The sequence below is a fragment of the Emydura macquarii genome, unplaced genomic scaffold (assembly GCF_026122565.2).
Source record: "Emydura macquarii macquarii isolate MOO-44397 ecotype Brisbane River unplaced genomic scaffold, CSIRO-AGI_Emac_v2 contig_968, whole genome shotgun sequence".
Classification (NCBI taxonomy): Eukaryota; Metazoa; Chordata; order Testudines; family Chelidae; genus Emydura; species Emydura macquarii.
Window position 1 is genome coordinate 12,289,758 of NW_027131105.1, and position 23,573 is coordinate 12,313,330.

General features: G+C 38.3%; 1 protein-coding gene across 17 annotated transcripts in view; it reads left to right on the forward strand.

Annotated features, from left to right (window-relative positions):
* The window catches only part of SLMAP (sarcolemma associated protein), a 152,810-nt gene that overhangs the window by 105,153 nt on the left and 24,084 nt on the right, over positions 1-23,573 (forward strand). For 12 of the 17 annotated variants that reach the window (XM_067544216.1, XM_067544215.1, XM_067544226.1 and 9 more), the window contains 4 exons: positions 6,154-6,216; positions 15,578-15,634; positions 19,833-19,913; positions 20,121-20,183. In XM_067544216.1, the coding sequence (XP_067400317.1) occupies positions 6,154-6,216; positions 15,578-15,634; positions 19,833-19,913; positions 20,121-20,183 (264 nt within the window). The remainder of the gene's footprint in view (positions 1-6,153; positions 6,217-15,577; positions 15,635-19,832; positions 19,914-20,120; positions 20,184-23,573) is intronic. The other 5 variants (XM_067544222.1, XM_067544225.1, XM_067544224.1 and 2 more) reach the window with 1 other exon arrangement.

Sequence of the window (23,573 nt, forward strand, 5' to 3'; positions counted from 1 at the left end):
ATGCTGACCAGTGTCTGCAGCCTTTATAAGTGTCATCTGCATTTTGAAGCAAACTTTAAAATACTATATATTGATTCTTTATTAGATGTTTTCCCTCTAGGTTTTGGTTATATAAATGGAGACATCTTATATGGGGTTTGTAGCTATCTCAGGATGTATAAAAAACACATGGGAAAAACCTGGTGTGGTACCTTTCACTAGGAAGTGGAAGTATGATGTACTTCACTTATATTGCTCAAATCCCTAAGTACCAGTTTTCTCTCCCAACCCTGTCCTGAATTCCAGGCATTTAACTATAACACACATTATCTCTTACTCCTTAGTGCTAATGTCTGTTGCGTACGGTATTTCTCTGAGCTACTGCCAAGTCACTGGATTGGCTGTAAATTATTTTTTAAATGATGTAGTGTTCTATCTTTGTGTGTAGAGTTTCAAAACTTTGGCATTTTAACTTAGTAACATTTCAATAAATGTTTAAGAAAGCTATTCAGAAATAGAGTTGTTTTGAATCTCTCTAAAAAGCTCTGACGGTTTTCTGCATAAGAAAGTGCATTCACAATTTTTGGATAGAGCTCTACTTAACCTCTCCTACCCAAAGGGTATAGGGAGCTGCACTTTGTGCTCCAAGTAGTGTCACTATAGATGCTGTACTTCAGATGTGCTCAACCCTTGCACCTTTAATTGTAGATTTTTGGTAATAGTTTCTGTTCACCCTGTGCTTCCTTGTGTCCCTTTCCGAGGATAGGTAGGGCTGTGTGGACGAACCACCCTTAGTTCTTTCTACTTAGCCTAGTTACCTTTTTTATTTTATTTTTATTTTTTCTTTAGTTATTTTATTTATTTTTGTTTGGGGGACTTTCTCTCAATCTCTTTCCCTTTTTGGGAGGCGGGGACCCTCCTTGTCTGAATACCATTGCCCTGGATTCTGCCAGGCTCTCCTGGCTTCAGAAAAGGCATCTGTTGCTGGGAGGCCATCCCAGCCAATGACAGGTATTTCTGTTGTATCTGCTCTTGGGAGAGTCTCGTATCCCACAGAAAGGCAGCTTTTAAAGGCAGAGCAAGGAAAAATTGGGAGCTAAAACTGAGTCGCTTAAGGATGAGGCATTCACTCCATCCAGCCTCAGATCCAGACCAGGAGACATCCCCCCCACCCGCTGGACATTGGTTGCTGAGTGAACACAGTGCCCTGTCAACTTTGGCACGCTCACCTCAGAGCAAGACCATGGCAGAGACCTCTCATCATACTCTGAGTATGGCTGAGGCTCCACGCACTCTCGGTACTGTTCCTGTGCCTAGGGCACTAGATTCAGCAGAGAAGGACAACAAGCATGCTTCAGTACCGAGACCTTCAATGTCGTCAAGCCACTGCATCATTGAAGCCTCCCAACTCTATGAGAATCGTACCCACAACTCCTTCAGTACCATCCACATCTAAATTGGCCACTAAGATGACCTTGGTATCGGAAAGACACCATGCTTCTCATATGGTCTCAGCATCCCCCTCTCACATCCGCCCGGCATCCATCTACTTAGACCAGAGTAGACTTGTCAGAGCAGCTTATGGCCTCGGTACCAGCAACAGAACAGAGCCACACTCTTCAAACCCACCTAGTGCTCCACTATCTGCTCTCCTTCCCTTCTGCTTTTGAGTTTTCTCTGGGGAATTCATGGCAGAGAAGGAACTGAATGCAGTTTGCCCGTACAGCCCTATATAGCTTTGGAGTGAGGCACAAGGTTCATGCACAGGCCAAATAGGCAGTACTACCAAAAATCTCTGATTAAAGGTGCAAGGGGTGTGAGCACACCTGAAGTGGAGCACCCATAGGGGGAGACATCTCAGAGAACTCCAGTTACTGCACAAGATGGGAAACCTCTCCTCCTTTCCCCCATCTGTCTAGAAAAGATAGGCAACTGCCCCACTCACATTCTCCATTCATGCTCCCCCCAGTCTTCTGTCTCCACTTCTGCCCCATATTCACTATGCCCCCATATTTCCATTCCTTTTTCTGTAATACAGACAATAATAGAGGCCCCAGCCAAGATCAGGGCCTCATTCCTTGAGGCACTTTTTGTATGTAATAAGACAGACAGTGCCTAACCCAAAGAGCTGACACTTCAAACAGTAAAGAGAGTGTGTGAAGAAGGAGCAAGTATTATCTCCATTTTACATACGGGGAACTGAGCCTCACAAAGACTGTGATTTGCCCATGATTACACAGGAAGTCTTTGGCAGAGCTGGGAACTGAACCTACTCCAGGGCCTTAGCCACAAGACTATTGTTTTTCCAAAAATTTAATTGTTTTATTGTTATGAGACTGTAACCAAATTCAAATTTTAGTAGGGATTACAAATAAAGAGCAAAGAAAAAAGTCAGTTTATTTTAAAAAGTCCTTTTAAAGCTAAAGATAAAAATGTTCAAATTAAGAATAAAAGATGTAAAATAATTTTTTTCCCATAATGCAAGGATTTAATATCTTTTGTTCAGAACTAATTATAAACTAATGGTAGGAACTGCTGGTCTCTCAGTGCTATGGGATTTTATATTTCAGTAAGCTGCACTGTAAGAAGGTTTCAAGGATTGCATCATCTTACATATTCTAAATTCATTTGTAATTTAAAGTCTGTTAGTGAACACTGAGTTAAATATTGTTGGTGCAACTATAGTTTTGCCAGTGGAAATGGATTTGAAGGGTGTAATTTATGACACGAGCTAAACTGAAATAGTTGTTCTAGTGTTGCTAAATGTAGGAATTTTTGTTAAATGAATCAGTTATTACTAAACTTGTTAATAAAGATTTTTAGAAATAATATAATTCTTGAGGTAAAGTATTTTTCATTCATTTTCATTTAATAACTTTCATAGAGGTTAATAATAAAACTTACACTTTAAAAATTGAACATACTTTTAATTGACTATCTTAAGTATATTTTCTACAAGCAGGTCTAAAAAACAGTCTATATAATTTTTAATCTCCAAAAAAATCCTTGACTATTTCAACAGAATATGTCTTGCCTGTTTATATATTAGGTTGATCCAGCATATTGAAATACAAATAATGTCTAATTACAAATATTCTTCTTCAAGAGCTTGCTCATATCGATTCCAAGTAGTTGTGTGTGCGCTGTGTGCATAGTCATCAGAAAGTTTTTCTCCAGCAGTACCTGTCAGCCTGGTGCAGGCCCCGCTGGTGTCGTGTCTCCTTGGCAATGTATATAGGGCTCTGCCAACCCAACAACTCTTCAGTTTCTTCTTGCCACCTGTGACAGTCACTGGAGCTATGTATGTCTTCTCTTGCTTTGGCAAGTCTTCCCATAGTGGTCTCTATTGTTGAAACTGTATATAGTTAGATTAGATTTAGTTGTTAGTTCTTACTTAAGTTTCTGTTTGGGGTGTCTCCCCCCAGTTAAGCCCCCCCCCCCACCTGCGAATTAGGGCATGCCTCAATCCTAGGGATTCAAACTGTGTGGGACCTGCCATAAGCCTATGCCAAGAGGCAATCCCCATGAATCCTGCTTGAAGTGCCTGGGTGAATCCCACTAGGATTGCAAGGGATTCCATCCTAGGACCAAGAAAGAATGGAATGTCAGGCTGAAACATCTCCTTATGGAGGCGGCCCTTCATCCCCAACTGACAGGCCGGTCAGACCCTGCACCTGGGGTTGGAGTGTGCCGGCCTCAGTTAGAGAGTGTAGAGATACTCGGCACCGCCTTTCCCGGCACCGAAATCAGCCTGGCATTGCTTCCACTCACCGGAGCCACACGAGGCATTAGAAAACCCAGAGAGAATGCTCGCCCAGCGAGAGAACAGTGAGGAGAGACAGCTTTAACCGTGCATGTCTCAGGCCAGGGTACCTGGCACCTACCCTGCTGGAGGTGGCACCATCAACTCTGGGCCCGCAGTGGACTTCCCCATAAGGGAGATCCAGGAGGAAGAATTAGATCTCCTTTCCACCCTGGACATGTTTGAGGCAGTTAAAGACCTGATAGTCATGAAGGCACAGCAGTCCCCTGCCAGGCCAGAGAGAGCACTGGACGTAAGACCTCCAGCATCGCAGCAAAGTCCCATCTGGATGCAGATGCATATCAGTCACGATAGACAACAAAACAATGATATTGTATATAAAGAGACAGGGTGGAGCACGCTCCTCTCCTCTACGCCACAAAGACCTCAAGTTTTGGGATTTCTGCATAGCCCACTTCATACACCTAGAGGCATCTTACCTTCCAAGATCCCTGAATGAGCTGGTGGACCATCTCAGCAGGTCCTTCCATAACCACAAGTGGCTTGTTCACCCGGTCATCCTGAACAGCATCTTCCAGTGGTGGGGAGTTCCCCAGGTAGATCTGTTTATGGCAGGAATCAACAGGAAGTGTCAGCAATTTTTCTCATTCCTAAACCACTGCCTGGGCTTCATTGTGACCTGGGTAGACCACCTGCTGTATGCATTCCCGCTCGTTCACAGGGTCCTGCTCAAGGTCAGAAAGGAGAGATTGTCTGTCATACTGATAGTCCCAGCCTGGCCCCAACAACACGTGTACACAATGCTACTGGAACTATCGATGGCCGCTCCAATCGCCCTGCCATGGTGCGGACCTAATCACCCAGGACCATGGCCCGCCTCCATCATCCCAAACTTGAGTTTCTCCACCTCACAGCATGGAAGCTTCAGGGCTAAACCTCAGAGTTGACATGCTCAGAGCCTGTTAGAGAGGTCCTCCTCGGCAGCAGGAAACCATCCTCCAGAGCTACATACTTGGCCAAGTGGAAGAGATTTTCAATTTGGGCAATGTAGAAGGGCACCTCTCCAATTCAAGCATCAGTACCCTCCATCTTGGACTATCTGCTGCACTTGAAGCAGCTAGATCTGGTGGTGTCATCCATAAAAGTTCACCTAGCACCGATCTCTGCGATCCATCCTAGGGTGGATTGTCGATCTGTCTTTGCTAATCCAATGGTGACCATTTTCTCAAGGGCCTGGACAGGCTACATCCCCAAGTTCACCATCCAATACCGGCCTGGAACGTTAACCTGGTGCTCTCCAGGCTAATGGGGCCTCCCTTTGAGCACTTAGCAACATGCTTGCCCTTCTATCTATTGCAAGATTGCATTCCTGTGTGATGATAACCTCAGCCAGGAGGGTGTCTGAGCTCAAGGCTCTGACACCAGAACCTCCATACAGTGTGTTCCAGTTGCAATCTCATCCAGCTTTCCTCTCTAAGGCGGTATCTCAGTTTCATACAAGCCAGGACATCATCTTCCCAGTATTCTTCCCTAAGCCGCAAGCCAATAGCAGCGAACAAAGTCTCCATTCCCTAGATGTCAGGTGTGCACTGTCTTTCTACATTGAAAGGACAAGACCATTTCATAAATCAAACCAATTCTTTGGCGCAGTAGCGGACAGGATGAAGGATCTTCCTGTGTCGTCCCAGATGATTTAATCATGGATCATGTCCTTCATTAGGACTTGCCATGACCTAGCAAAGGTAGCAGCTCCAGCACTGACAGCGCACTCCACGAGGCCTCCTCAGCAGCATTCCTGGTGCATGTCCCTACACAGGAGATCTGCAGGCCTGCAACATGGTCATCGATCCACACATTTATCTCGCATTATGCCATTACCCAACAGGCCGGGGACAATGTAGCAATGGCAGAGCAATGCTTCAATCAGCAATTCTATGAGCTTCAACCCCTCCTCCCATGGCCACCAAGTAGGTGACTCCTTGGAATTGACATGAGCAAGCACTTGAAGAAATACAAAAAGATAGGTAACATTTTTTTAACTGTTGTTTTTCAAGATGTGTTGCTCATGTTCATTCCAACACCCACCCACATTCCCCTCTGTTGGAGCCAACCGGCAAGAAAGAACCAAAGAATTGGTGGGTTGGTGGGGCCCTATATATGGTGCTATGGAGGTGCGACTCCAAGGGGCAACTGCACCGACCCAATGGGTACTGCTAGGGGAAAAACCTTCCGATGACTCTGCATGTGGCACTCACACGCCTACTTGGAATGGATATGAGCAACACATCTCGAAGAACAAAAGTTACAAAAAGGTAGGTAACCATTTTTTTAATGAACATTTCAGATTTTATAGTTAAATCAGTTCTAAAATGATGAGGAGATGTAAACTTAAGTGTTTCTTTCTTTACTAGAGCACTTTCTTTCAAAGAGTGGAGGGGACTGCACTTTTATTCATCAGTTCATAGAGTGCCAGAGTGAGTACAGAGCATTCATCACATTGACTTTAAAACAAAAATATAAAAAAATGTCACTTGAAAAATACGTTTGTCAGTACTATTTAATATTTCTGCAGTAGTGGAAATGCACTGTAAATATAGAATTATGGCATCATGAACTCCAGCAAAGCTGACTCTTTAAGGGTTGGAGATATCTTTGTTGCTTTTGTAAAGTGCTAAGCACATTGTCTGTGCTTAACACTTAATCTACAGTTACTTTTTATCAGCAAGAGAGTATGAGCACCACAATATTGCATGTGCCGTGCAAGATTGACCTAATTTTGTAACATTGATAGAAAATAAGGGAAGCTGCAAGCCTTACTAACATTGTCAATTAAAACAAACATTGCAGGCTACAGCAGACAGATAGGGATGAGATAATGGTGCTTGTTGTCTCTTCTCTGTTTAGCATTATATCTGTAATTTCTGATAATTTTAAGGTTATATAATGCAGCTTGTGCTAGATCTAGTGTGATTGCAGAAAAGAAACTATGAAGGAAGAGACTGGTATTTTCATGTGAAAATATAAGATTTTTCATAGAAATGGAGCCTAAGTGCTTAGCGCTGATCTTATAGGAGGCAGATATTTGTGCTTGAGGTGAAAAACTTTCAAAGCAAATGGTTTGAAGATAATAAGTAGAGAAGCAGTAGATTCGTATGGAGCAAATTTTTAAGGAAAAGCTCCACTACTATTTAATTTGTTCTGTGAGCTGGGACAAGAATATCAGTTGGGTAGAAACCTGAAAGTGCTATCAAAGCGTAGCTGGAAAATAGAACTCTTTTTAACTTTTTTAATAGAAAGAACAATGGTTTCCCCACACACTTTTGTTGAGGTAGGAAGGACTTTAGAAAATTTGTTAGGTGTAACTTTAAACATTTAAGTTAAATTATGAATTAATAAATAAAGGTGAGAGAAGTATTCATAAACAGAAATGAGGCAATAACTTTCTTTGACACTTGATTTTTGTAGTTATGCACGTTGACCACTGTTGTGTTTCTTAGGTTCACTACCAAAATCTAATGGACATCACATAATATGACTTTATTGGTGGGTTTTTGCTTTTAAGACATGAAATACAATATTATACATTCAATTGATATCAGAATACTCCTAATTCCATTTAAGCAGACTTAAGAAAAACAATCAATAAACCAGAACGCAAAAAAGTAAATACAGGTCAATTCCTTTAAAAACTGGCATGGGCTGTATCTTCCAAAACTTTAGAGACTAATCCAAAAATTTTCAAGTGGAAGCTTAAAAAGAAAATTATTCTCAGTAGTTTTAATCTTGATATAGATTCCTTAAGGTTCCTCTTTCTAACAGAAGGCATAGCAAAAGTGAGCTTGCTGGCCTAAATGATGAAGTCAACATATACGTTTTGTCTAGATTGTTTTAAAGATTATCAAAACAGCTTCATTTTCAGGGGTATGATGTATGAATTGTTTGTTCTTTTAGCTAATTTAAAATTGCATATTAATTGACATCATCTGAGCATGAGATCTGTGAACTAAAGCTGATGAAGACTCCTATCACTATAAGGATTCAAACGTGATCATCCTGATTTAGCTAAAAGATTTCAACATGCCTTTGAAGTAAGAGAAAGAAGAAAATAAAAGGAGCCACTGAAAAGCTAAAATTTACTGAAAGAATTTGGTAGCTGAAAACACTGAACTCCAAGGACCCGATCAAATATTAATATTTCATTCTTGCTAAAAAGAAGAAACATGGACCCAGTGAATGGGAAATAGTATAAATGTAAATGAACCAAGTTTTTCAAAGAGTATATATATATTTCCTTCTAACCAAATAAAAAAAAAAAAATTGGAAATTCTAAATGAGCAATTCCCAAACTGTAATTAGACTACAGGAATGCCAACCCTACCTTTTCAAAAATCGTGAGTCAAGGCCACCAAAATCATGAGCCTTAAAATAGATACATTTTGGGTTTTTTATTTACCTTTTGGGTTTTGAACATTTAGGCTACACTTGAGTCATGCTTTCAAGCTTTTCTCTGCGACTATGAAGCCTAAAAACTTATTTTCATTAAAAATGAAGGCTGAGAGCCTCATGTATTCACAAGACTCCTGGAGCTGAGGCTTTATAAATATACACCAAATATTATGCGACTCATGCTAAAATCACAAGAGTAAGCACTACTGGGCTGTGATTATTGCTAGTCTACAGAGCTGGCCACATGATACTGATTTTTCTCTTTGTTTCCAGGAATTTTTACAATTGTCCAGATTTTTCATTGCACAGGGAGAGACCGGAGAGCTATAAAAATGCCTGAAAATGAGCTGCCAGTATAGGTTCCACTGCTAGTGTCTGCTGCTACAAAAGAGAAGTAAAGGAACCAGTAAGACTGGATCTGCCAGGCTCCAGCAGGAGAGAAATGTCTAGGAGAGAAGAGAATGAGACAGCCATGCAGTATGTCCAGAAGAGAAGAGGATGTCATGTTGGCTGAGCAGCTTTTCTAGGGGTGCAGAGGAGAAGGGAAGCATGTCTGCAGAGATAGGGAGAAAGGGGAACCATGTGGTAGCAAAGCAGAAATGCGGGAGAAGAAAAATAGAAGATGAAATGAAGAGCATAAGAAGACTGTGATTAACTCTTAAAGAGAACAAAATACTTACTGTGTTCCATAAATGTTGTAATCCAGGTAACCAGCTACTGTGGTTGCCACAGAGGTGTTATGTGATCACTAATGGGAGAGAAGAAAGGAAGTTGGCGCAATCACAAATTGGAGGCAGGAAAGGTAGTATATAGTTCAGAAGACACAAAGGCTCACATTTGCTGAAGAGCCTAAGGGAATTTGCAGCAAAATCCCCCTTCAATTAGAATGGAAATTTGGCATCTAGTTTCCTTAGGCTCCTTTGAAAATCCCAGCCTCTGCCAGCCTTAAGATTTGGGCCACACTATCTGAAAAGTTTTGTGAAACCCTGTTTTGAATGGGCTGGGAGAACAGTAGCTTGATATGTTGGTTGATTGCTCCTCGCCTATTCCTTCCATTTCTCACAGCTTTTTGCATTAACTGCTGAACTGCTTCACCATATTTTTAAGTTGAAATCCTGGTCCCTTTGAAGTCAGTGGCAAAACTTCAATTGATTTCAGTGGGGCCAGGATTTCACTTAGTAGTCTTTTGTTAGGTCTGTAGTGATACATTGTTCTTATTAATGTGGGACACTTGATGATACCAAAAGTGGTGAAAACACCATGCAGATAAGAGGAAAGCAATGCAATGGGCATTTTCTTCCCTCTTTTAAGCCTGCCTCTTTGTTCTCCCATTGGTATTTTAACCTTTATTTCTGTGCTTTTTAATAAAAGTGGGTATATTTTATGTATGACTAACTCTTCCCTTACACCTTTAAGCAAGTTTTTTATTTTTAATAGTGGAAATTTCTTTTAATTATTTTAATGGTCATTTCTAATGTTTTCATAAGTAAAATTAAAGGTGACCTGCAAAGGGAAAAATTGGGCTTGTGTCCTTTTGCTTCTTTCTGATGTATTAATTGGGCTTGAAAGCATGTTATGTTTTTGTTTTCATTACGTTTAACATTTTGTCTCTACCCTGGGAGACTCTTTGATGCTTTGACTGAAGTATTAGCAATTAAGAGGGGAAAGGGATTTCAGTCAGACTTCAAACATGGAGGATAATTATTTTTAACATTTATATAACTTCAGCCACTGACACTTTGGATAAAAGATGTCCTTGTTAAAGATCCAACAACTCCACTCCCTTCATGTTTATTGCGAGCTGACACACCTAAACTGTTCTGAGCAAAAGAAGACTTAACATTGTTATTACTATAGTAGCAATAGTGCCTATGGGGCCTGCTAGATGCTGTACAAACGTACAGTGCCTTGCACAATGGGGTCCTAGTCCACGACTATGGCTCCTAGGTGCTACAGTAATATAAATAATAAGACAGTCCCTTTCCCAAAGATCTTGAAATATAAACTGAAAAGACAAAGGGTAATTCTAAGGCAGAAAAACAAGCAGAAAACTCTAACACCCACCCCAAAACACCTCTTCAGGTCACATTCATTCATCATAAAGAACCAAAAAAAAAAGATGCAAGCTTACGTTAAAACAATTACTTGCACTTTACCTTTAAAGTACACAGATAATCAGTAAAGAATTCTTATAATAAATTATTATATTGAACTGGTATGTTGGCTTCTTGAGGAGCAGTCACTAGAAAATATCAATTCTGGTATGGTAATCAAAAACTTTAACAAATGCATAAACATATGCAACCAAAATATAGATATATCTGTTTTTATTCGAAGAGTTTACTTTGTAAGACCCTCTCTAAAATAAATTTGTCAAAAAGATAGATAGGAATACTTTAAGTTCTCTAACAAATTCAATGTCTACTAGCCTTACTCATGTTGAGTAGTAATTTACTGCAAAATTGTGGAATAAGGTACTAATCTTGAGTAAAGGTGGCAGAATTTGGTCCCATGTGTTTCTTTTCCTTCTTTCTTGCCACTTCCCTATTAAGGATAAGCAGCTTTTATAGATGTCTTCCAAAACTCATAATTATATTCCAGGCTGTTGTACAGATTGGATTCTCTGAGGGCCGCTAGTATCTGGTCCATGTATCAAGACTTCAGTTTCCCCCTTGGTCATCTTCCATCCATAACCATTTCAAGAGCCATCCTACAACTATAGCTGTCAGGTCTCAGCTAGATGTGCTCATACCAACATAGCCTAACCTTCCTCAATTTGTCTTCAGTTGGAGCAACCCGCATTAGGCCCCTTACAGCCTCATTTTGTTTTCTATCACGGAGTGTTCTACCATTTGACCCATCTCAACATCTTCATTTCTGTGGTGGAGAGCATATTGAAATCTTTTCTTGTGGTTGGCCTAATCTCTGTTCTGTACTTTAGGATGGACCAAATTACAGTTTTATGCATTTTATTTTTTAACATTATTGGCATCTTCTTGTCACAAGGAACTGGGGTCAGTTTCCTCCATTTGCACCAAAATGCTGGGCACCACTGGCAGCAACCATTGATCCTAGGTATTTATATTATTTCACTCTTCTAAGCTGTCTGTCTGTGATGACCTTTATGGTGAGTCCAGCTCCCACAATTATCATAGCCTCCATTCTACCAATATTCACTCTAAGTCTAGCCTGCTCAAAACTATGTTGCCACTCTTCAAAGTTGGTATGCAAGGTGTCACAATCTTCTACACATATCACTAAGTCCTGTGTATTTATTACTATGTATAAATATGAACAAGCCAAAACAAACTCTTCCATTTTCTTTGAACTTTGTTGATACTTCATTGCATTTTGTATCTTGCAGTGCATACTGTTGTTAAATTGTTATACAGTATATAGTAACTTCAGTCACTAAAACTGGAAAATATCAATAGCAGTTTTTAATTAATCACTTGTATTCATGTGTGATGTTGGTGCAATTGTTTACTGAAGAAGTTATGCCAAATATCAAACTGATCTGCAAAGCCTGCATTAAAACTCATAAACTCTCTCCACACACACACGAACACACTATGAATCACTGTGATGGAGGAAACAAATATTTTTAAAAAATACTTTTTTTTAATCAGAATTCTTAATAAAAAACATGTAGAAAATACACTGCTGAAAGAAGTTTGAGTTGGCCAGGGAAATAGACCGAGCTCAAAAAGACCAACTTCGTTTTTATACTAATTGTAAACTTTTAGTTTTGGCCATGAATGCATGGATTTGTGGAGAGTCCAAAATCAGCAACACATTTTTCTGCCATAAACTGGTTATATACCCATTCTAACTAATTGTTTGATGATGTGGCTGCCACCATTATGAATGGAGTCAGTCTCATCTGTAAATCAGGGAAGTGGGTAGCTAATGTGGATGCAGGATTCTTATATCCAGTTCCTTCCCCAGGGGTGCAGGCAGACTTTCCCAGGTGCTTTCTTCCTTTGCTAAAAGCAGCTGCGGCTGGTGTGTGTCTGAAATCCAGTCTTTTTCCCAATCCTCAGCAGAGTTCTGTAACAACATGGAACAAGGCAAGACAAAGAACATTTCCCCTTCTCTGCCCTGCTCCTCCATTCTCCTCCCCTCTCCCCAAAAAAAGCCAGAAAAAAGGGTAGAAAATGCCTGACCTGCAGCTCTTCTCTGCAGCCATAGGCAGGGGATCCATTGAGGCCTCCCATATACACACAACCCACCTACCATGGCATCATACAACTACTGTAGCTAGGTCTGAATGACTGGTGGAAGAGGAAACCAGTTGTGAACTTGGTGGCTCTATTGTGCTTCAGCAACCTCTCAAAGTACTTTTTCACTGTGAATGTACTCAACAATGTTGCTCAAGATTCATCCTATTAAGGGGCAATATCTTGGCCACATCCAGTCTTGCTTGTAGATCTCTCTTAGTTTGTTCAGGGGTGCAGATATCTCCTTCAAACTTTCTCTTTGCACTCCCTTTATGTTCAGAGACACACTGGGAACTTAACCTCAAAAGGTGGTCTTGGAGGGCAAAAACTACCTCCCCACACTGGCTTCATGGAGGATACACACATTTTACTTAATCTTTTTTCATGAGGCAATCTCTAGTGAAGTACAGACTGAAAACAAGCTTCAGCGTTACTTTTGCAGGCAGGAATCTAAATCCAAAGCTTACAGCCAGAGAAAAGCTAAAGGTAACCAGCTCTAACAACTCTTGTCTTTCTTTAGCATGTTCACAGAATCATAGGACTGGAAGGGACCTTGAGAGGTCATCTAGTCCAGTCTCCTGCACTTACATCAGGACCAAGCATTATCTAGACCATCCCTGACAGGTGTTTGTCTAACCTGCTCTTAAAAGTCTCCACTGATGGAGATTCCACAACTTCCCTAGGCAATTTATTCCAGTCCTTAACTACCTTGACTGTTAGGAATTTTTTCTTAATGTCCAACCTAAACTGCCCTTATTTCAGATTAAGTCCATTACTCCTTTTCCTAGCCTCAGAGGTTAAGGAGAACAATTTTTTTTCATTCTCCTTGTAACAACCTTTTATGTACTTGAAAACAGTTATCATGGCTCCCCTCAATCTTCTCTAGATGAAACAAACCCAATTTTGTCAATCTTCCCTCCTAGGTCATGTTTGCTTGACCTTTAATTATTGTTGCTCCTCTCTGGACTTTCTCCAATTTGTCCACATCTTTCCTGAAGTGTGACTCCTGGAACTGGACACACTACTCCAGTTGAGGCCTGATCAGTGTGGAGTAGAGTGGAAGAATTACTTCTTGTGTCTTGCTTACCACACTTCTGCTAATACATCCCAGAATGATGATTGCTTTTTTTTTTTTTTTTTTTTGGCAACAGTGTTACACTGTTGACTCATCTAGTTTGTGATCCACTATGACCCCCAGATCCCTTTCTGCAGTACTCTTTCCTAGGCAGCCATTTCCCATTGTGTATGTGTGCAATTGATTGTTCCTTCCTAAGTGGAATACTTTGCATTTGTCCTTATTGAATTTCATCCTGTCTACTTTAGGCCATTTCTCCAATTTGTCCAGAATATTCTGAATTTTAATCCTATCTTCCAAAGCACTTGCAATCCCTCTCATCTTGGTATCATCCACAAACTTTGTAAGTATACTCTCTATGCCATTATCTAGATTATTGATGAAGATATTGAACAGAATCGGGGCCAGAACTGATCTCTGCAGGACCCCACTTGATATGCCCTTCCAACTTGACTGTGAGCCTCTGATTACTCTTTGGGAACTGTTTTCCAACCAGTTATGCACCCAACTTATAGTAACTCCATCAAGGTTGTATTTCCTTAGTTTGTTTATTAGAAGGTCATTTGAGACGGTATCAAAAGCCTTACTAAAGTCAAGATATACCACGTCTTCTGCTTCCCTCTATCCACAAAGCTTGTTATCCTGTCAAAGAAAGCTATCAGGTTGGTTTGACATGATTTGTTCTTGACAAATCCATGCTGAATGTTACATATCACTTTATTATCTTCTAGGTATTTACAAATTGATTGCTTAATTATTTGCTCCATTGTCTTTCTGGGTACTGACATTAAACTGACTGGTCTGTAATTTCCCAGGTTTTCCTTATTTCCCCTTTTATTGGTTGGCACTTTATTTGCCCTTTTCCAGTCCTCTAGAATCTCTCCTGTTTTCCATGACTTTTTGAAGATGATCGCTAATGGCTCAAATATCTCCTCAGTCAGCTTCTTGACTATTCTAGGAGTATTTCATCAGGCCCTGGTGACTTAAAGACATCTAACTTGTCTAAATAATTTTTAACTTGTACTTTCCCTATTTTAGCCTCATATCCTACCCAATTTTCACTGACATTCACTATTTTAGATGCCCAGTTGCTTCAGCTCTAGGAAGAAACATTTTACTGTTGTTTCAGATCTGGAGCAGGATTACCTCAGACTCTTGGGTGCCTATCTTTTTGATTAAACATTTTCACTATATCCAGAACAATATCTACAACTATTGCTCTCACTTAAAAAAACAGCCTCCTATATCTTTCCGCTCCAAAAAAACAGAACAAAACAAAAACACAAGCAGATCTTCCTGTAATCAGAGAGGGGAGAAGAGCTCAAGATGCTGTCAGGGGCCTTGCTGTTAGCATCTTTCATGTTAATTAGTGGGGGGAAGGATTGTTTGTTTTACTGCCCATCGTATTACAACTTAAGATTTCCTTTATTTTTGGGAAGGCTAGGACAGTTCCCATTGGGGTCTTCCATAACAGGTTCCCTAAGGCAGTTTCTTATTTATGCTTCACTGCTAAGTCTGTTACCCTTGGAGCCAAACCTTGTGGTAAATGCCCACTGTCCAAGCCCATTTGAATACATGCTCATCATCCCATTCTCTCCTTTTGTGTAAAATGGTTTTTGCTCATGGCCATCTTTGTGGCCACCTGCTACAGAACTAAAAGTGGAGATCTGGGAAGGCAATAAATTCAGAAACTCCACTTTCTGATAAATGACCTAGATTTTCTAAGAAGCTGGTAAATGCTAATTGTTCTCAGTTTGACTTTTCAGTTGTATATAAAAACCCTTTTGATTAACTTGACAAAGTAAAAATAATCATTAATTAGCTGAAGTATTTAAGAATAGATATTATTAAAGAGTAAAAGCAAATACTTGACATAATTTGTGCTGTGTTCATTATGCTTTGTATTACAGCAAAGTTATAGTTAGCTGGGTGATGATATGCTTCCCATGCCAGAATTAAGTTTTTGTTCAAGCATGGGTATGGAGTAATACCGTCAGCTTTAAATTTGGTCATGGAATGTAGATCACACAGACGTGTGCAGAGAAATGCTTGCTGAATTTGAACTTGGATAGTAACATTTATTTTGTTTGGCAGACAAGTTCATAGACGAAGGACATCTAACCAAAGTGGAAGAAACAAAGCTTTTGAAAGGTTAGACTTATGATTTATATAACTGTTTTTGAAGCAAGTTTTATGTAGTGGATGTGTTTAAAATAAATGTTTCTGAATAATGCAATGCTGCCTATATTCTGATTTAAACCAACAATTTAGTAATTTTTTGTTAAATATTGGAAATATAAGGTAATTTTTTTAAAAGTTCACAAAGAGAGTAAATGCATGTAGTGTTCACTGATACATCACTATACAGCTATTTTACGGGAAAAAAACATAAGGAAACTATTCTTTGAGGGGTAGGAGTGTGTGGAGGACTGGTCTTAACTGACTTCTCACCTCTGGATTTCTCAGCCAATGATTTTTTAAAAAGGAATTCATTTTTGCAAGTTTGTTTAAAATCTCTCACTATTAAATAAATTTCAGACTGAATTTTTCATTATGAGCAGAACCAGAAAATGTTGGTCAGTTTTAGTTAACAGATCAGAGGAAAAAGATGTGGGGTTTTGCAATTTGTTTATAATCTAGGAATATTCTAACAGTGTTAAAATGAGCCATAATCTTATAAAGATAAAACATGAATGTGTGCAACCCTTTAAAGTTTGTCACTTCCTTGTTTCGTGATCTTTTTATAAGGAAAGCTAAAATACAAATATTCATTCATGGGCAACTTAAGTTCCTTATTATTAATCATTAATGATTAATCATTACATCATCATGATTAATAATTAATAATTAACTCACATTGCAGAGTCAAAATAAGGAGTGCCACAAATGTGTGTAATTTATGATACTCCCCACATTGAACATAATAACATTTTAATATTTTGTTTGTTCAGTGAACGTAGTGGTAAAGTAAGTGCTTTTTTCACTCTTTTCATGAATATTTTTTAATATATTAGGGTACTGATTTCTTTAAGTTTTCTGCCCATCAGTCAGCATAGATATTGTTACATTAAACAAGTTTTGGTCATTCAAGATTCCAACTTTGTTGTTAGAATTCTGTTTTTTATCTAGATCTTTATTTTATTTTCTCTGTGCAACTCCATTTTAGCTTGTTACCAAGCTTGTGCAAACTCCAGACAACATGCCATGTTAGGCAAAAGAATGCATACAATAAGCATAACTGTAATTTAACACTTGCATGCCAGTATTATCTTGCAAAATGGTGAGCTATATTTAGTATTTGTTAATACAGTCCAACTACGTGATAAATATGGTATCAACAAATTTTAAAATAGACTTTATTTTATTATTAATGTATTAAAGTAGCTCACTTTCGCTATTGAAAGTGTGAAAAGATTGAAATGAAAGAAAAATCCTAGGAAACAGCTTTGTGCTACCAAATTGTGGTATATTAAAATAAAGTTTTTCACCAAAGTGAAATACTTGAAAATTTTGAAAAAGTGAGCTTAGAATTCATGGAAGTAAGGGACTAATAAGTGACTTGAACTAAATAGTTGTACAATTCGCTATTGGGCCAGATTTTGATCTCAGTTACATTGGGGTAAGCTCTGAGTAACTGAGGTCAGAATTGAACTCTACTGAATGAATTTCCTTCCTTAAGACTGCCACTTTTTCTCCTGAAAATATACCTATTATTTTTTTAGGCTTTTAACCAAGGACTACCGAAAAACTACCTGAGCATTATGGCATTAGTCCAGGCAAATGTCCATGTGGAAGTAGGATAAGGCCACCAAAGTCATTTGCACTTGTTGCATCCTGGTTTCCAGAATAGAAAGCTAGTTCCTCAACCTATCAAGCTACTCAGGACTTGTCACACAGTAACTCACCATATAGATGAGCCAGGATGTGTGACTCTGTAGCACACCAGTTTGCCACACAGTGATTCGCTGCATGGACACTGCTACAGTGCAGTGAAGCAGCTTAGCGTACTGCGTTTTCAAGCAGCAGTATGCTAAGCCACACTCCAGGACTTTCACTGAGTTACTGAGCAGCAAGCTGTTGTGTGGTATATTCATGTCCCAGCTTGTGCAGTAACTTACCATGTAGGCAAGTCCTTATCCTTTTGACTACTGCCATTTCAGAAGCAGAGCCTGCACATAATGTCCCCTAAAATCCAGTGAAGTTTAACCCTTATGGATCCAGAGAGAGAGAGTGTGTGAGTGAGAAAGAGATGGAATCCAGGGTCTAGATCTTGTACCTTTCCTCCTAATTTGCATGAAACAAATAATTGCACTTCCTTATATGTGTGAAAATTCAGTTATCTTGATGTAAAATATGTTCATCTTAACATTTCTGGAATAGCCACTAACATAACCAACATAGGAGTAGCTTTTAGCTCCTAAACTTGACAGTGCTAGTCTAGCACCTAGGTTTTAAAGCAAATAGTTATTTTGATTAATGTTTGTCAGAGCTCCAAAGCCAATTTTATGGACTGGGTTATAATTATTTGGTACATACTATGTGCTTCTATCCAAGTATCAAAAAGTGCTTTAAAAACATTACTGAATGAAACCTCTTGTCCCTGTAAGGTAGAGAAGCACTACTCTGATCCTATAGACAGGGTAAGTTAGGTTGCTAAGGTTAAGCAACTTGTCCCTGGTAGAATATGAAGTGTGAAGCAGAGCAAGGAATAGCTGCTAAAATTCATGAACCATAAGTCTTATGCCTTCCCCTATTTTGATGGCTTCTGCCTTTTTTCTTGACTAATGTCTGTCTGTGAGGTACATTGTTTGTTTATCTTCTTCTGTGACCCACACAACTGGATGTGCCTCTGCCATAATGACCTGGTACAATCTTTTACTTTGCCCAGTATGAAAAGAAAAAGCGTATTCAATTAATCTATCTGTGTCTTTCCCTTTGACCATTTGTTTTTTCCCAGAGCAAGTGCTGTAGATTCTGTTGAATTTTCAGTTCCACAGAATCATTGTCTGACAAGAAATAGCAAACTCACAATGTCGGATAACTTTCTTTTACATAATTTGATATACCAATCCTAATAGGTTTCCCCTGCACTTATTTGTCTATAACTATATGTCTTTCCTTCACTCTTCTGCCAGATGCTTTTTTTTGGCATGTACATTAAATACCAGCAGGTGAAGAGAGGATTTGTGATGACTGCTTCATGCTGATATGAAAGGAAAGACTGTACACTGGGAGCAATATAATAGCTGTCTATCTAAATCCCTCATTACCTGGCACTTGTGCCCCAGGAGAAAGGTCCACCAATTTGTGGGTAGGCAACAGTGCTATCCAAACAAACCGGAGTGCAATGAGTCAAGAATAGTTTATGATGTGTCCTCAAGCCTTGATGTTGATGGCATGATTAATAAATCTTGTCTTTTGGTTCATCGCCACAGTGTCTTTGTTAATGGTGTGTGCATCCATATGAGCTAACTTGAAGTTCAGAAATAAAATTAAGCTATTACAGGCACATAAAGTGAGTCTTTGGCTTTGTTGAGTCAAGCGTCTGTTGTGTGGGAAAAGGATGATTAGTATAATGAAGTGCATTTCCCCTCCCTTTTTCTCTCCATGTGAGGCCCCTAGACTTGGTAAAAAAAAAAAATTGCTCCCATGTTTCCACTAAACTTTATGTAACTATCTAGTGGACAGACTATAGAAGGCTGATCCATAAGCCCTTTCAGAGATGCTTTTGTGCAAACATGTAGACCATTTCCTATTTAACATAACCTAAATTTAAAATTGTTTCTAAAAAACTAGTTGAAGTACTGATATTCACATTACTAAGATTAATCTTTAATCATAGTTCATTTCAAATTTATATTACAATACAATGCACATAGACATCTATTGCTGTTGTTTTACTTATCCAAAACACTGCAAAATCAAGTTTTGTTCTCAGCAGCATTTTCTTTCCATCATGATACAATATCTGTATTGTTCTGGAAATGTTGCTGCTGTTTTTTCTGATTTGTTCCCGGAAAGACTGAACAAAACAACCAGCTTTTCACTGGGTCCCAACTGGCAAGAGTACAGCTTTAAACAAAAGCCCAGGCTATCTATGAGGCAGTTACCATCTCATGTTAGACTGTAACATTAGATATGTGATCCTACGGATGTTTAATCCATTTTGGAATGGGATTTTAAAGACATAAGAAAAAGATTGGTTTTTATTAAAGCATAAGTGTAACAGTTTTCTTCAGTTCTACACTTTAAGCAGCATCTAGCAGTAGATCTAGAATTTATAGTGGGGAGGGGAGAACTATAGGAAACACACACACATTTCAGTTGAGATTTTCCTTGTCTCTTACAGAAAACCAAGCAAGAGCAAAAGAATCTGATTTGTCCGATACTCTTAGTCCAAGCAAGGAAAAAAGCAGTGACGACACTACAGGTAAGTCTTGAGTGTAAATTTCTGCAAAATGACTTTGATGTTGGTAAATTCTTAGGTTAAGGTTTGCTTTTAGAATCTAGAATGTAAACTACACTTCATGTTTAGAGACAACAGTAAAGGTTTCTCTGATCTGTTTGTAGATTCTGTTTGTGGAACCTGACTCTAGTTTACCTGCTATTTTAAAGCAATTTAACTTTTTTGTTTTAGATGCCCAAATGGATGAACAAGAAGAGCTAAATGAACCTATTGCTAAAGTATCTCTTCTAAAAGGTATACAAATTTACATTTTTTTAACTTTAAGATGTGGTATGATAGATCCACATTCTGAATAATATGTGCAGATTTCATTCTAGGGCTCCGTATTTCTGTCAGATGGATATTTGTAGTTAAGAGAGAAGTGCTCAAATTTAAACATTTGAATTACTTTATGAATGAAGTATATTTGAAAAGAAATTATTCATTTGGCTGAAATAAAATAATATAGTCAAATGTTAGTATAGAGATAAGTGACACTTAAAATTAGATTAATCTTTTAATCAGTTCACACAAATGCTGCTAAAATAAATCTTCATGGTAACTTAAAGCACGAGTCAGGAAAATAATAGTTTCTCTACATGTTCTGTTCTTGATTAATAATCCATCTGTCCCTTCTGATCATTGTTAGCCATTTTAGGTATTATTGGGTGTTATCTGTGCAAATTGTTTCCATCGGTGGTAAAAAAGACTCATTAGTTTGCAACTTTTATTATTTGTATTTATAGAACGGTTACATTTTAAATTATGAATGTATTTATGGTTTATCATAGATATTATAATAGATTTTCAGGTTTTGCTAAACAAAACATAGCCAATTTTTATGTTGGGTTACAAATGAAAGGAATATTACTAACTTTTTTTGTTTGCTCACAAAAATTGGAAACCATACAGAAACTTGAAAGTCTAACATAAGATCTCTTCCTCAGTTGTATATATTTTCCCAGTTTTTTGCTAGAAAAGATGAGAGATTTTTATATCTAAAGTGTTTCAGAGAAATTACAAAATGCTCAGTAAAATAGCTAACCAACAAAAATATTGTAAAACACGAGTATAGCTTATTTTGGCAGATTGGAGTCTGGTGAAACAGTTTAAAAATTCAAGTGTTTGAGAAGTCGGGGATGTACCAATATGTTTGGCTGATTTAGTAGCTGTAATTAATGCCATTAATGGGAACATGGATGTGTGCACTGACTTCCTTTGTCAATAGATAAAACTTAATACTGTCATTGTTCCATAAATTAACATAATTACCTTAATATTTTTTATAGTAAATTTCAATGTGTGGAATATGTTTCTTCTTTGGGGGAAAAGCTATGTGAATATTACTGGTTGTGAATTTTATCATAATGTGTTGTTCAAGTAGACAAACCTTGAAATACAAAATATGTGTGCATGCTTCAGAATGTGTCTGCAGTTCTTCATATGCAGGACATAAGGCCAAGAAATAATTTTCAATATGTAATATAGTAAATTAGCAAATTCCTGTTTACCCACATTTCATATATATATATTTCTACCAGGAATGGACTTCCAAAGTTGAAATATAATTCATTAATCCCTCCGTAATAATTTCACACACAGCCTTGTAAATCAGCGATTTTTATTCAACAAATTTTGTCAGACTGCTGCATTAGGCATCTGGCTTCCCTCCCTAATAAGAGGATATTATTTGTTAGAGCAGAACTCGGTTGGCTTAGTTATGCATTAAGAGAGCCATGGGAAGACAAAAACTTTTCCGAACCAGAAGCTGTTCTTAGGCCTTCTAGGGGACATGCAGATGTGTCAGATGGAAAACTAGTGTTCCAGTTTGTTGAATTATTTACTGGACTGTAGAAAACAACTTAGAAAATTTCTGTAATTCATGGAACAAGAGGATGGTAAAATATTTAACTCTGCTTCTGTTTCCTCCATGTGTGTGTTCTATCATTAAACTTCAAATTTATTAACCCAGTTTCTACTTTATACAAGCTGAAGTGTGAAAAAAAATATCCATAATACTTCTGTGCATTTGCCAGACTCTGTTTTCTTGATGAGGTAATGTATTTATCAGCCTCTAATAGAGGTTTCTTGAAATCTGCCCTTCAAAGACAGGCTAAGTCTATCAGTGGATGATAATTACAAAGAACAGTTGCAGAATTAAAAATAGGTGTCCGTGTCCAACAAATAAACAACCAGGAAACAATCAAGACAGCCAGCACTGATAGTTCTGATCATCAACTTCCTAATATTTCTTTACATTGCAAATGATACATTCAGTTGTTACTTACTACAGTTTGTATACTCTGTGTTTCAGGAATTTGACGAAAACTCACGTTTTTAATCTAATTTATTTGATTTCAATTGAACAATGTTTTTCCCCAAAGAGAGGCTCAGTGTTACATAGGGTCCTGCAAGAGTCCTGGAACCGAGCTAGCTGCCTCAAGTATGAGAGCTGTGCAAATGTCTTACTTCATGAAATTGCTTCCACAGATACTGACTCTTACAGACGCACATGGATATGGGACAACTAAAAGGGCAGAGGTTCTAACCTATCTAAACAGGGTTCTGTGCTTAGATAGGTACATCAAGACCACTTGGCAACCATATAGATGAAATTATCTTGGTGGTTTGTTTGTTTTTTTTCCTTTCTGCCATCAGACTTGGAAGTTTTGGTCTGATCTGGGTTTTATTTTTCCTGTAATAACTTTATGGGACCGTAAATTATTCAGATTCTGACATTAGAAAAATAATTTAAGTTGTGTGGAAAATGTTTCCACAAGTTGTGTCTCACAGACCATATGATATGCCTCTCATGTTTGTGACATGGATGTTCTTCCTAAGGCTGAGAGCCATGTTCATACTTTTTTCCTTGAGCCATGTTGGAGGGGGAACAAATATCTCATGCCTTGGCCTAGATTGTACTAACCTTTACACAGCAGTTCTAACATTATCCATGGAGACAAAATTGAAGAAATCCTTGATATTGAAGGAAGTGATTGACTTATTTGTTCAGTGCATTGATACTTTGATGTGGGGCGCAACCTTTACGGGTTGGCAGATGTGTTGGAGCCAACACTGACACCTTCTGTGCCCCGGGATTTCTGATTATCTTTGATACATATAATCTTGGGCATTTGTCCTGAAGCTGTTTTGAATGTTGCCCCCTGCACTTTTGTCTCGTTTTGGTACATAGCAAATCAGCCTGCCTGATATCAACTGAAGGTTTTCTAATACTTACGAATATAGTTTATCCTCTTGCTCTAGATCTTTTGGAAGTTGGATGCCTTCTGCACTTACGATGGCAATTTATACTTCCCTTTGGATTTGCTCATACCAGAATGATTAGGGGAATATTTTGGGGAAAACTACCTATTTCTCACTTTTAAAAACTCTCATCCTTGCAACTCCCAATGAGATGTGTCTATATAAAATAAAAAATTGTATGTCCTTTTTTTTTCCCTATCACACTTTAGTTTGTGTCAGTGTCTGCCTTTATTTTGGCTTTGTTTTATTTTTATCTTTGCTTTATTAATTCTATCTGCGATAGGTCACAACTATTTGTTGAGATCAAGAAATATCATTTTGATGAAGAAAATTAATTTTAGATAAATATTCTAAAATATTTTTCTTGTTTATTCCTTTCAC